This window comes from Barbus barbus (assembly GCF_936440315.1).
Source record: "Barbus barbus genome assembly, chromosome: 6".
Classification (NCBI taxonomy): domain Eukaryota; kingdom Metazoa; phylum Chordata; class Actinopteri; order Cypriniformes; family Cyprinidae; genus Barbus; species Barbus barbus.
Genome location: NC_136734.1, coordinates 768,855 through 782,287, shown reverse-complemented (window position 1 = coordinate 782,287; position 13,433 = coordinate 768,855). Strand labels below are relative to the sequence as shown.

Genomic DNA, 13,433 nt, shown 5'->3' with positions numbered 1-13,433 from the left:
CAATGATCCAGTGTGTTTGGTCCTCTAGTTGGACAGGATACATGTTGATGGAAGTTCGGCATGACCTGCTTGAGGTTGGCTTTGTTAAAGTCCCCCGCGATGATGAAGGCAGCGTCAGGATGTTTGTTAATGTAGCCGCTGAGCACATCGTGGAGCTTAGACAAAGCCAAGCCGGTGTCCGCCTGTGGTGGAATGTAAACAGCAGTAACAATGATCGATGAAAACTCGCGGGGCAGATAAAATGGGCGGCAAATAATGGAAAGATGTTCCAGATGAGGCGAGCAGGAACGTGACAGAATGGACGTTTCTTGATCCGTCGCCTCGGGGGGGTATTGTTCATCTCTGCGTTCCGAAGAATCTCCAGAGGCCATGCTGGATTCATGGCTAAAGTGTCCTGGAACAGGTTGGTGTAGTGGTTTCCAATGTCCAAAAGTGTTTCTTTGTTATAGGTGATCAGTGCCGACGTGAAATGTGTAAAAAGAGAAAGTAAAAATAAGTAAAAAACTAAATAAAAACAATCTTATCGGAGCGACCTGGACGCCGTCCGAACAAAGCGGCGCCATCTTGAACCAATCTCAAAGAGTACTTTTTCATTTAAAAACATGAGAATCAGTGGGATGGGAAAAACTGCCATAAAGTCTCGAGATGTGTTTTTTAAAAGTCAAACTTGCATTAATTTTACATGCTTTCTAAACATGCGGCTCTCTTGTGTGAGACATGAGTGCAACGGTGACAGATGTCCCTCGAGAAAATGCGATAAATATGTGTTCTGTGTGAACGGCTTGGTTTCAGTTTTGACGCAAACAACATCAACATCATATTTTGAATAAACAACGCAGCAGCGCCGCATCTAGTGGGTTCAGCTGGATAGACCAAAAAAAAAAACATTAAAATGCAACGACACCTACATCATCTTCACATCTTGTGTCTCACTGATTAAAATTCAAATGTGGATTTATATTTTAAACTCGACGAATATTAAAAATTCAATTGTTTTTTTGACAGCCGTATCACACATTAACCGTCATCATCATCAGTTAAACATACTCTGTGTGTGAGAGTGTGTGTGTGTGTTTTCTGACCTGTGCGTCTCGGCTGATCTGCACTCTCTTGTTGTCGTTCCAGGGGTTCAGGAGCTGCTGCGTGAGCTGGAACGGCAGATTCTCCTTACGGATCCATTCCACCCCGAACACGCCGCCCAGACCGGCCGAGCCCCAGTCCAGACAGCGCTCGCCGCTGACCGCCGACACCATGCGCGCGTAACCCTGCCCAAACACACCAGAACCAGACATATAACCCTGGCCAAACACACCAGACCCAGACATACGACTGACGCCATCAGAGGAGAACAAAACCTGAGCTTTACAGCTGAAACTGAAGAAGCTTCATCATGGATGAATTTTACAACATTAACACTGTTATTTTTTGCTGTTGATTACTGTGAAGCTGCTTTGACACGATCTTTATGGTATAAACTGCTATATTACAGAAACTCTGAACCACACATGAAGAAAAAAATTAAGGTGGAAGTTTTTTTGAAGGGGGAAATGATTATTATAAAAAAATAAAAAAAAGTTTTTTTGAAAAGAGAAAAAAGAAAAAGAAAAAAAAAGAAAAATTCTGAATACCAAAAAAGTCTTTTTTTTTGAAGACAGAAAATAGTTTAATGTTTTTTTGAAGAGAGAAATAACTTTCCAAGAGAAAAATAAATCATCAATAAATCAAACTATAATCTAAGATCTAAGATTTTTTCAGCGGTTCAGAGCTTTTGTAAAATATATAAATAAATTGACTTGACAAATTATTGTCCTTTTTTAAAAAATTGTGTGAGCTCTTGCTTTAACTGTAGGAAGGTGGCAGTCACGTATGTGTCATCATAAATGGCGTTGAGGGAAAGTCAAGTCTGCGCTCTGAAGGACACAGACCTGGAAGTGTCCGGATCCCTGAACGGAGAAGATGAGGAAGACGGCGCTGCTCTCGACGAAGGCTCGCGTCAGCTTGTGCTCGTTGTTGGGCGTCGTGGACCAGATTCCCCTCTGCTGGGACAGATCGATGTTCCTCATGTTACTGCTCTTCATGATGAAGTAGCAGACGCTGGATCGCAGCAGACGTGCGGACGGAGACGAGCAGCGCTGCATTAATAACACACACATCAGTCAACAACTGCAGTACAACATCAGGTCCATTACAGCACTTTCTGCTCAGCATTACAGCAGCAAATGACACCTGAATTCACCCGATAGATTCGGTTATATCTCCAGTCGGATGTTCATTACCACAGACAATCGTTTAGATCAGCAAACACAAACTTTTTGACTCAAACATCCACCATTGTCCAACAAAATACTTCCCCAATGGAGTCAAAAAAGCTGCTTGTTTTCAACCTTTTTGGTAACACTTTAAACATCAAGGTCTCATTCGTTAACATTAGTTAATATTAATTTATTAATTGTTTATAAACAACTGTTTATTGTTAGTTCATGTTGCTCAGGTCCATTAAAATAATATTAACAGATTGCACTTTTGATTTTAATAATGTAGTAGTAAAGGTTGACATTGTAATTAGAGAATAATTAGATTATTTTATTAAAGTCCATTTATTTATTTAAATGTATTGCTTTTTTAATTAACAAACTAGGAGATTTGATATATTAGATTAATCACGATTAATTTTGCGATCACAAAAGTTTAAAAAACTATGTTCTTTAATGAAAACCAACAGTTATTAAAATGGAAAAAATAATATATAAAATATTTTAATGTTATTATTTATTATAATTAATGCCTTTTTAGAGTTGCCTCGAAGATGACTGAGAACCACTGAATAGAAAAAAATATATAAAATGAAAACTACAATAATGCAACCAAAAGCATTCCTAAAAACATAAAATGAAATTAAAATTTATTCTATAAAAAAAAGAGACTCCTAAAAAAATAAGTTCCAATATTATAAAAAATCTATATTTTTTTCACTTTGGTTGCAGTAAGTTTCAATATTTTTTTGTATTTATTTATTTATTTTTTAGGACTCATTTTGGTTGGACTTAAGTTACAATATTTAAAAAAAAATGTTTTAAGCGCAACCAAAATAAATAAATAAATAATTAAATAGATAGGAACTTAAGTATGACCAAAGTAAGCCCTAAAAAAAAAAAAAAAAAAAATTATATAAAAATATTGGACCTAAATTGCAACCAAAGTTAATTGTAAGTATATGAGCCGTGACGTACTGCTCCTGAGGACGGGGACGAGGGTCCGTCGGCGCTCTTCACGGGGCCGTTCTCTTCTCCCAGATGTTTGGAGGGAAGAGCTCTGGGATTCTTCATCTGAGACGCCAGCCAAGGCCTGCGGGAAACATCACAGTGTTATTCAGAGGACCTGTGCATCACCAGCAAAGCCATGATACAGGACTGCACTGAACTTCACCTCAGCAGAATTCAGTAAAACAGCTGTTTATTAAACACTGCATACTATAGGGCCAGTGCTAACTAGTTGAGCTCTGCATTATAAAGCGCCTCCATAACTCTACCACAGTACAATATAGAGATAATGGCATATGTTTCTCCACCAGGTACAATTTTCTACATCTTGTTTAAAAGACCCATAAATAATAATGTACTCGTTCTAATAAATTTATATTGTAATGCACTCATACTAATATATATATATAAAAAATCTTTACATTGCTGGTAGGTTATCATTTCACAAATTAACACACTCTCTCTGTCAGGGTTCTGTCACTTCGGTCTAGTTTATTCATGGTTTTGTGACGGAGCCCTGACACTCGCTCCTTGTCTTGTTTTCTGGTGAGCGTGCGGCTTCGAGTGTGCTCGAGCCGCGCGCTCTTTCGTCTGCGTGCTCGGTTTCATGTTGGGGCGTGGTGTTCGGATCATTAGCTACGTGTTCATGTCCTGTTTTGCACATGGTTAGTGATTTTTGTTTTGCTGGCCATGTGCTTGTGTTTTTGTTTTGTGTGAGCACATGGCTGGTCTTGTTTGGTTCTATGTGCCATGTGCTCTCATGTCAATTGTCTTGACCCCACCCACCTTGTTTCCTGATTATTGGTTAATTTGCCCCACCTGTGTTTACTCGTTACCCTCCTCATTTGCTCCCTTTATAATCTCCTTGTTTTTGCAGTCCTGTGCCGGTTCGTCGTCGATGTTACCCTGTGTGAAGTCCTGTCAGTCTGTTTTCCCCTACGGGGTAGTTTTTGTTTGTTGATTTTATAATTAATAAAGCCCTATTTCCTCCTGCAAGTGAGTCCTCGCTCTCATCCCTTCACCCACACCTGCGTTCTAAACCAATGCGCTGTCTTCACTGTAGCTCACAGCACATTCAGCAACTCAAATTCTCAGCGCTGCCCCGCAATTTTATCAACAAAATCCCTGAAGAGCTACATTATCTTTCTCACCAAGGAGCTGGTAACATCATAGTTTCTAAGGCAATTAAAGCCACAGCTTCACTGTTAATAGAGAAACACGGCGCCAGTGTGTTTATCCACAGTGGAGAGAGCGTGTACTCATGGTTGCCAGGTTCACAAAGATAAGTAACACACTTGGCAGATATTTCCGTATTGCACGAGTGTGAGGCTCTGTTTCGGGGATTAGGTCTCTTTATATCAGGCAACCTGGTTGTGTTCCTCTGCGGCCAGATTAAACCTTGTTGTAGCCTGTATATTATGCTATTTATTTTTATTTTTTTAACTCACTTTTCCGCTATGTTTTTTAAACGCTTTTCTTGTATTAAAATTAAACACACAGTCCACTGCTGCACACGTGCCACAATACCAAAACTGAGACAGCTGTATCAATATTCATATCGTCAAATCTCTGTGACGATCAGTGTTGAAGAGTAATCAAATGCAATCAGTTACAGGGTCATTCCACCAAATCGGTGCCTTTTGCGTCCCTAAGACATAACCGAACATAGATTTAATATAACAAATAATAATTGTGCAATTTAAAAACATAATACAATGTATGCTTTCATCAATATTACATCAAAAAAGTCAATTAAATATTATTTTAAATAATTTAAATAGCATTTATGCTGGTAAGGGTAAGGTTTTTGTCCAGTTCCTCCCTCACTATGATATTTCTTTTTCAGCAGGACTTTTATTTTGCACAATGAAGGCAAAATTATGTAAATATTACATTTGCATTTTGTTCTAAATATAGTCTCATTGTTAAGCATTGTTTTTAGCATAAGTATGCATTTCTTCTATAAAATATAACTCATTTTATTGGTGTCCTCAGATTTCATGTCAGCCCTGTTACCTTCATCAAGAAACCCCTGTAAAATAAAGTACATTCTCGTGACATCACATCTAGGAGCTTACATCTTCTCTCAACCAGGATTCCTACACTTAACACACAAGCATGTTTCTCTCACTCCTCTATAATGCTCTATTTTTGATGATTGATCAATCCTGTTACCATTTTTAAAATGTACATTTAAACAATTATTTCTTACATTTAATATAATAAATATCTACAAGTAAAATCCTTTCAAAATATACAACATGTGCTTTTGTGAAATTGACTATTAGCTAGCAATTAGCACATTTGTTTGAAATGGTCAAATCTGTTAGTTTTTAGAGTAACAGGTTTTGACACGTGGGTAACAGGGTTGACATCGATTAGGTCTGACCCTGCTTTTAAAGATTGTCTGTGTAAAATTAAAAATTTTAAAAGGTCACCCTCGGTATATTATTGAGCTAATGCTTATATCATTCAGTGGCATATGAGTTCTAATTAAACTATAGCAAATATAGTAACACTTGTGTCGGTAACAGGGTTGACAAATACCAAAACATGAGGTAGAAAAATAGTCATTAAATAATAAATTACATCATAGCCTGAGATGGCACAATACAATTTCTTGGCACTAGTAATAAAAACATTTTTTTTTATGGAGCAGTTATAACAGTGTGTGGACATCACCTTTGTTCTTTTGCTAGAGTTTGACTTTCTTTTCCTGCACCTGAGCCCTGTTTGGGTTTGTGATACGTGCGCACCTTTTTTATATTTTGGACAATACAATTTCTTGACATTTTAAGGTGTCTTCATTTCATGGATATTTAAAAAAATATTGATTAAACTTTTTTTTCTTTCAATTTTTCCAAGTGGAAAAGGTACCGATTTAATGGAATGACCCTACATTACTTTAATAAAGTAATTGAAACAGTTACACTATTTATTACATTTTAAATAGGGTAACTTGTCATCTATAACCTATTACATTTCTGCAGTAACCTTCCCAACACTGGTGATGATGCATAGTCGTATGGATGTATAAAACACAGAGGTACACCTGTCTGGGCTTCTGCGCTCCTCCTGCTCCTGATGCTCCACTGCGCTCCGGCCGGCCGGCGTCTGCGGGGGGTCATCTGCGGTCATGGGTCGAGGTCTCTGGCCGATGCCGGTGGGCTGCTGGAGGCCTGCGCTCTGTTCCTCGGCCGACAGAACCGACACCAGTGCGCGGATGGTGGCCTCGTCCAGCTGAGAGCAGGACTTGGATGGAGAACGGATTCGCCGCAGGAACAGACTCTGCCAGCGCTGCCTCAGACCGAACAGCAGCTCCGCCGTCTAAACACAAACACCACAAACACACACACAAACACCACAAACACACACACAAACACCACACACAGTCATGGGTCTGCGCATTCATTCTTCAGTAGTGTAATGTTCATTTTAATATTATTATTATTCAGTTTGAGGTACTAATGTTTTTATATTATATTAAAATAAATTACATTCAGTTTGAGGTACTAATGTGAATTTTCAGCATCAAGAAATGTATACTTTTATTTAGCAAGGACACATTAAATTGATCAAAAGCGACAGTAAAGTCATTTATAAAGTTACGAAAGATTTCTATTTGAAATAAATGCTAACCTTTATATTTAAAGAATCCTGAAAAATAAAATGTATCATAGTTTCCACAAAAATATTGTGCAGCACAACTGTGTTCAACATTGATAATAATCAGAAATGTTTGTTGAGCAGTAAATCAGCATATTATTATGATTTCTGAAGATCATGTGACACTGAAGACTGGAGTAATGATGCTGAAAGCTAGTTTACATTATAATAATATTTCACAATTTTTACTGTATTTTTGTTTAAATAAATGCATCCTTGGTGAGCAGAAGAGACTCTTTCAAAAACTTGTAAAACTTCTAAAAGTTAGTATATAGAGTGACTTGTGTATATTGCTAAATGTTCTGAAAGTCAAAGATTAGATTCAGTGCACAGCTAAGAGTGAAATGTCTGAGTGTTGACTGAAGCGCACCTCTCGGTGGAGTTTGAAGTGGAGCCAGTCGTCGATGCAGATGTGAGCCAGACGAGCGCTGGAGCGATCCTCCACCTCACTGTCACTGCTGTCATTCACAGAGTCCGCTGCACACCACACACACACACACACACACACACAAACACCACTTTAGCACTGTTTTACACAGCGCAACTGATAAACTTTGAAACTGTCTATATTGTATAAAACACTATTGAAATAAATGTCACTTGACATCCAATAAGAAAGTTTCTTTGCCCATTTAAATCACATTTTCTGATGTCAAAGGCCACTAGGGCTGTCAAAATGGTTGAAAAACTAAATTCAAATTTTGTACTTAAATATTTATATTCAAATTTAAAAGGCATAATTTCAGTTGGGGGGGAAAAAGCTTTTGTCTTCTCTCCTGAGGCCACAAGAGGGCGCAATGAGCAAAATATTACTAATACACATTTCTTCAAAGCAATAAAATAATACGACTATCTTTGAAAAAAGTGCATAATGTTTAAAATAATGTTTATAAACCATATATAATTAATTAAGTTGCTTAAACAATTAGAAACAAAACAGCATCATGTATGCATGTATAGTTTAATACAAAAGACTGAAAACCTATTTACAAATAGTACTTTTTCTATTTAAAAACATGAGATGCAGTGGGATGGGGAAAAAGCGTCTGGAGACATGTTTAACTTGCATTAATTTTCAATGCTTCATGCGGCTCTCTTGTGCGAGATGTGAGCGTGACGGTGATAGATGTCCCTCGAGAAAATGCAATAAGTATGCACTCTGTGTGAACGGCTTGGTTTCAGTTTTGACGCAAACTAGATCTTCTTTGCATTGATGTCCTCTTTTTCCGCAATATTTTGAATGAAGAACGTAGCAGCGCCGCATCCAGTGGCTTCAAATGTGGATTTTTATTTTCAATTTAACGAATATTCTAAATTAGATTTTTTTTCTTTTTGACAGCCCTACAGACCACATAAAAATAATACTATTAAATACAGGGGCGGTTTCTTCATTCCGGCTCTGGAATTATAGTCACTGAATTCAATGATGAACGGCCTTTAACTGAAAAGTGTTTACTATTGTCCTTTTGCATCACTGACACACTATTTTCCTATTTGACACTGTAAAGCTGCTTTGACACAATCTGTATTGTTAAAAGCGCTACATAAATAAAGGTGAAAAAATTAAATTTATCTTGAAAAAAGCTTGCAGAAAATAGTTTTGTGGGAATCATTATCACCCTCAATCTAGAACTTGGTAAAACAATTATCTTTATTTAAAATCTTTCAAGTCTTAATACTTTTCCTTTTGTTATACTGGGATAAATCATACTGGGGTGTGTGCTAAAATTGTTGGATGTGGCGTCCCACCTAGAAAATTTTCCATCAGCTAATAAAAAAAACTTTTTTTGCGGTTATATCTCTGATCTGTGTGACCAATGAATTTTCCATGTTTTCCATTCTACAAATATTCCATGTAGTCTCTTCAATACTATAAAGGTTGTAAGTATTAATATTTGGGAATTAGAAAATGAAAATATTAAACATAGTATAGCATAGTTAACCTGACGTGTCGTCTATAAAGACACTTGTGTATTTGTGAGGTAGGCGGTACCTCCTCTGTGGACGTCGGGCTCCTGGAGGGCGGAGCTGGGGAGTTTGGCACTTCCTGCGAAGATGGCGACGGTGAGGGGCGTGACCACAGAGCAGCACCTGACACTGGCGATCCTGTGAGCGCGGGTCATCTCGTCATAAATCAGCCAATCAGTGGGCAGGGACTCCACTGCTGCCGCCTGCCCATTGGCTGGAGGGATCTGGGTACAGAAAAAAAATAATACAGTGAATAGACGCTTATCGATATCTACTTGAACATGCAGAAGGTGAAAACAGCATAAACTATATATATAATTAACAAAATTATTAATAATTAACATTACAATAATTAAGAAATTATATTATTTTATAATGTATAATCTTGTAGTATTTCAAATTTAATATTATAATTGATAATTAATACATCAAATACTATATACACACACAGAAAATATAATACATTTTTATATATGTGTATACACAAACTTTATAACTATATAATTTTTTATAAATAAACAACATTATTTATAATTAATAAATTATAATAATAAGTTATAATTATAATTTTAAAATAGTTTAAAATTATTTTATAATATAATTATAATTGCTAATCAATACATTAAATTCTCTCTCTCTCTATGCACAAAAATATAATAGTAAATTAATTATATTATAGGTATATATACACACACAAACTATATAACTATATGTATTTCTTTCTATAATAAGAAAATATATCTAATTACTAATTTATTATTTAGCATTTGTAATTTAATAATGATTAATAATTTTGATCTTACTAAAATAATAATAAAAACAAACAAACATATAAATACCAAAATATATATTCAATTGTAATTTTTTTTTTTTTATAAGACCAGTGTGTTCTGCATTTTTTGGCTCCTCTCGCGTCACTGACCTTCTTGTACTGCGGCTGGCTGAGGACAGAGGTCGGGTGGAGGCGAACCTTCTTCTCTTTGGAGCCCATGAGGCTCAGACTGTCCCGGTCCACATGGATCAGGTTGGGATACATGCCAGCGACCAGAGCAGCTTTCACTACGGCCCAGTTCTCAGAGTTCTGATTGACGTCGCGGATGTCCCCGCCGCCCCGCGCTCGCACAAACCCTGCAGAAACACACGAGAGCAGAGCTTCTGACGGATCGGAACTCTTACAAAGCTCTTATTTGCAAAGATGAACACAGGAAGTTGATTTTGAGCATTAACGTATTTCCATGACACACTCTGAGATCAAGTCCTTCTATATTCTTCACGCAGTAGCCATGAGAACAATTTCAATAACTGTGTTTAAAAGACTGTTTCAGGTTCAGTATAAGCTCTACGGATGACATCTGTTGCATAATGCCAGAAAATCATTTCCACTCGCACTTGCAAAATTCTGGACAGTGATATTTTAGTATTCTTTATATACTATTATATTGGGAGTTAGTATTATCATTAATATTTCGAATGAACTTTTATTTTCATATTTTCAGTTTTATGATGTTCTTTTGTCATTTATTTTAGTTTAGGGGTAATTTAATTTTTGCATTATTATTTTTTATTTTACATTTAGTTTGAGCAATTTTAGTACTTTAGTTTGATTTTAAGTTTTAGTAATTTTGATATGTGGACTTGCTATTTTAGTTAAAAAAAATATATATTTGTGTTCCACTTTAAAAAAAATTATTTCAGTTTTAGTCATTTTAGTACTTCAATTAATACTTATTTCAGCTGGTTGCAAAGTTTTTAATCTAATATTTATACTTTATTTTATTTCAAATTTATTTCATTTTTTTTATAGTTTTAGTTAATAACAGCAACACTGGTTCTAGAGAGTTTAATGAGCAGAAATGTGAGCCATTTTAATTATTCAGTACAATCTTGATTATTATTTCAGCTGTAAAGTTAAATTTTGACATTAATCTTCTAGCTCTGCATATTTTCTTCCATTGTATATGCGTAACAGGATTTTTGTCATTTTATACAAACTGAGGGATAAAATGCTTTGTTGTCATTGACATTACACCACAAAATCTGCTGATAGAGCTTTATTTTACTCAGAGCATGCCTGTATATCAGAGAAGTGGTGGAAATAGAGGGTTTTTTGCAAGGCTGATTACAGATACTAGTTAAATTAGAATAAGAAGAAATGACACTGTAAAAAAACCCAAAAACAATAGACTGATGTGATTCTCTCAAAATGCTAAATGGGATGAGTGGATCTTTTTCAGATGCTCAACCAGTATTTTCTTTAGAATCACAGTTTGTGATGCTGGTTTGTGTATGTTGCTGGAGAATCTCAGAGAAAATCTCACCTGTAGCTCGAAGCTGTCCCAAAAGCTGCGTCCGCATCCCGACAATGATCTCCATGGTGGCCTGAGAGAGAAAGTTCTTCTCGCAGAACGCTCTTTCCCAGCCGTCACTGCGAGCCTTCTGCCAGGCCTACATCAGTGCACACAAACACACACGGCTCATTACCATAACCGCATAATTACTAGGGCAGTCAAGCAATTACAATTTTTTATCTAATTAATTATGCAATGTGCCAATTAATTTATCACGAACTAATTGCACATCAATTTTGGCTGAGAAATTACCTCCCAAAGATCATTTAAATGAAAAAAACATTGAATAGACATTACAAACAGTAGCTTTAGAAAGAAATGTTGGATTCAACATTGCACAAATAATGTGTGGTTAAAAATGAATGTTTATTTAAATAAATATTGATATTTTAAAATTATATATATAAAAAAGATACTCTAAATATGAAACAAAGCGCCAGTAGGTGGCGTGAGTCATTGAATCATTGATTCAACTGATTTGTTCAAAAGGCCAATTCAGTCAGAAGCAAAGGTGGTGTATGTTTATGAATGAGTCACTGAATCAGTTTCAGTAACGAATCACTGCTGTGTATTGATCAGAGACGCTCAACAGTTCTGTGACTTTGACTGGAACCATTTTCATTCGTGAAATTGATCAAAACAGAGAATGTTGTGTCTAAAATGTAACACAATATTAACTTCTTGTTTATACTTGGAACATGTTATTGAAACACTGAGATAAAAGTAAAAAAAATACTAAATTGTTACTTTTTTGTAACAGATATATTCAAATGTTTATATTAGTGCTATCAGTATTACAACATCAATATTATTTGTAACATCTGAACATTTGATTTAGTGCAATATTTTGTCATTTTCTCTAACAACTGCAACTGGATTTCTATGTAAACCTGAGTTCACTGTTATCCCAGCAGCCACTATTGTGGCAATCAACATGTTTACTCACTCTATGACCACACTCAACAAAACTGAATATATGTGAATTCATATATTAATACTAGACACCTTAAAGATAATGTGGACCAAAAATCTGTCATATCTTTGTTAACATACTTTACTAACTCCCATTTAAAAACCCATAGAGACTCTGGGACGATGGAAGTGCTAAAATGCAAACTCTCTTCCGGGTTTTTGCCTACAAAGTGACGTCATGGTTCCTCCGCTCTATTAAGTGATATCTTGATGGAGTCTGACCTGAAAGGCGCGGAGCAGAGCCATGTGGTCGCTGAAGGTGTTGGCAGTGAAGCGTTTTCTGCACAGCATGGCAGCACGCTTCTGAGCGGCTTGAGCGGGAAGAACAAAGGGGTCTCTGTGGGCGAGTGTGCAGGTGATGGTGAGGATGGGGTCCAAGCACTTCAGCACCACCGCACACAGAACCATCTTTCCTAAATGTGGCTCCACGGGCAGGTCAGCGAGGTGATAGCCCAGCTCTGTCAGGTTCTCCCAGGGGTCCATGGCGTCGATGGTCTGCGTGGAAGAGTTAGTCATATTATTTCCAGATGAACTCTTACTGGACTGAAGCAGCTCAGCTTTACTTGATTCTCCATCAATCATTTTTTAGTAAAATCAGTGCGTCTCAAATCTGATCATCAGGATCTTTTGAGGAGCGTTTGTTTCCAGAAGCTTTACTTTCTCTGTTCCTCAGCGGAGGAATGATCTTCATCTCACATCTTCTGAGGAGCGTTTATTTCTTCATCTCTCAATCAGCATTGCATTATATGTTTGGATCATTTACATCTCATCTTACTGAGACATATTACTGGAGATATAGAGCGACCGCTGATATTTAGATCATTTTATGTCAGTATCTGCTCTACTGTTATAAAGATCTGATCATATTAATATCAGCACCTGCAGCGAATTCATATTTTTGCTCAGTTTGAATAAAGCGGAGCTGTTTTTTCCTCCATATTCTCACTATATCAGACTGTATGTGACCCTGGAGCACAAAACCAGCCAAAAATACATTGTATGGGTCAAAAAGGATATTAAGTAAAGATCATATTTTATAAATTTCCTACTGTAAATATATAAAAACTTCATTTTTGATTAGTAATATGCATTGCTAAGAACTTCATTTGAACAACTTTATTTATTACAACAACAACAACTAAATATTTTCTCAATATTTAGATTTTTTTGCTCCCTCAGATTCCAGATTTTCAAATAGTTGCATCTCAGACAAATATTG

At 36.4% G+C, this 13,433-nt stretch overlaps 1 protein-coding gene across 1 annotated transcript in view; it reads right to left on the bottom strand.

Annotated features, from left to right (window-relative positions):
* Positions 1–13,433, bottom strand: part of LOC306871066 (3'-5' RNA helicase YTHDC2-like) — a 36,339-nt gene that overhangs the window by 3,424 nt on the left and 19,482 nt on the right. The window contains exons 21-29 of the mRNA XM_079418752.1: positions 12,437–12,709; positions 11,213–11,339; positions 9,817–10,022; positions 8,920–9,118; positions 7,297–7,403; positions 6,313–6,587; positions 3,231–3,345; positions 1,926–2,132; positions 1,083–1,265 (exon numbers count right to left, since the gene is read on the bottom strand). Coding sequence (XP_079274878.1) covers positions 1,083–1,265; positions 1,926–2,132; positions 3,231–3,345; positions 6,313–6,587; positions 7,297–7,403; positions 8,920–9,118; positions 9,817–10,022; positions 11,213–11,339; positions 12,437–12,709 — 1,692 coding nt within the window. The remainder of the gene's footprint in view (positions 1–1,082; positions 1,266–1,925; positions 2,133–3,230; positions 3,346–6,312; positions 6,588–7,296; positions 7,404–8,919; positions 9,119–9,816; positions 10,023–11,212; positions 11,340–12,436; positions 12,710–13,433) is intronic.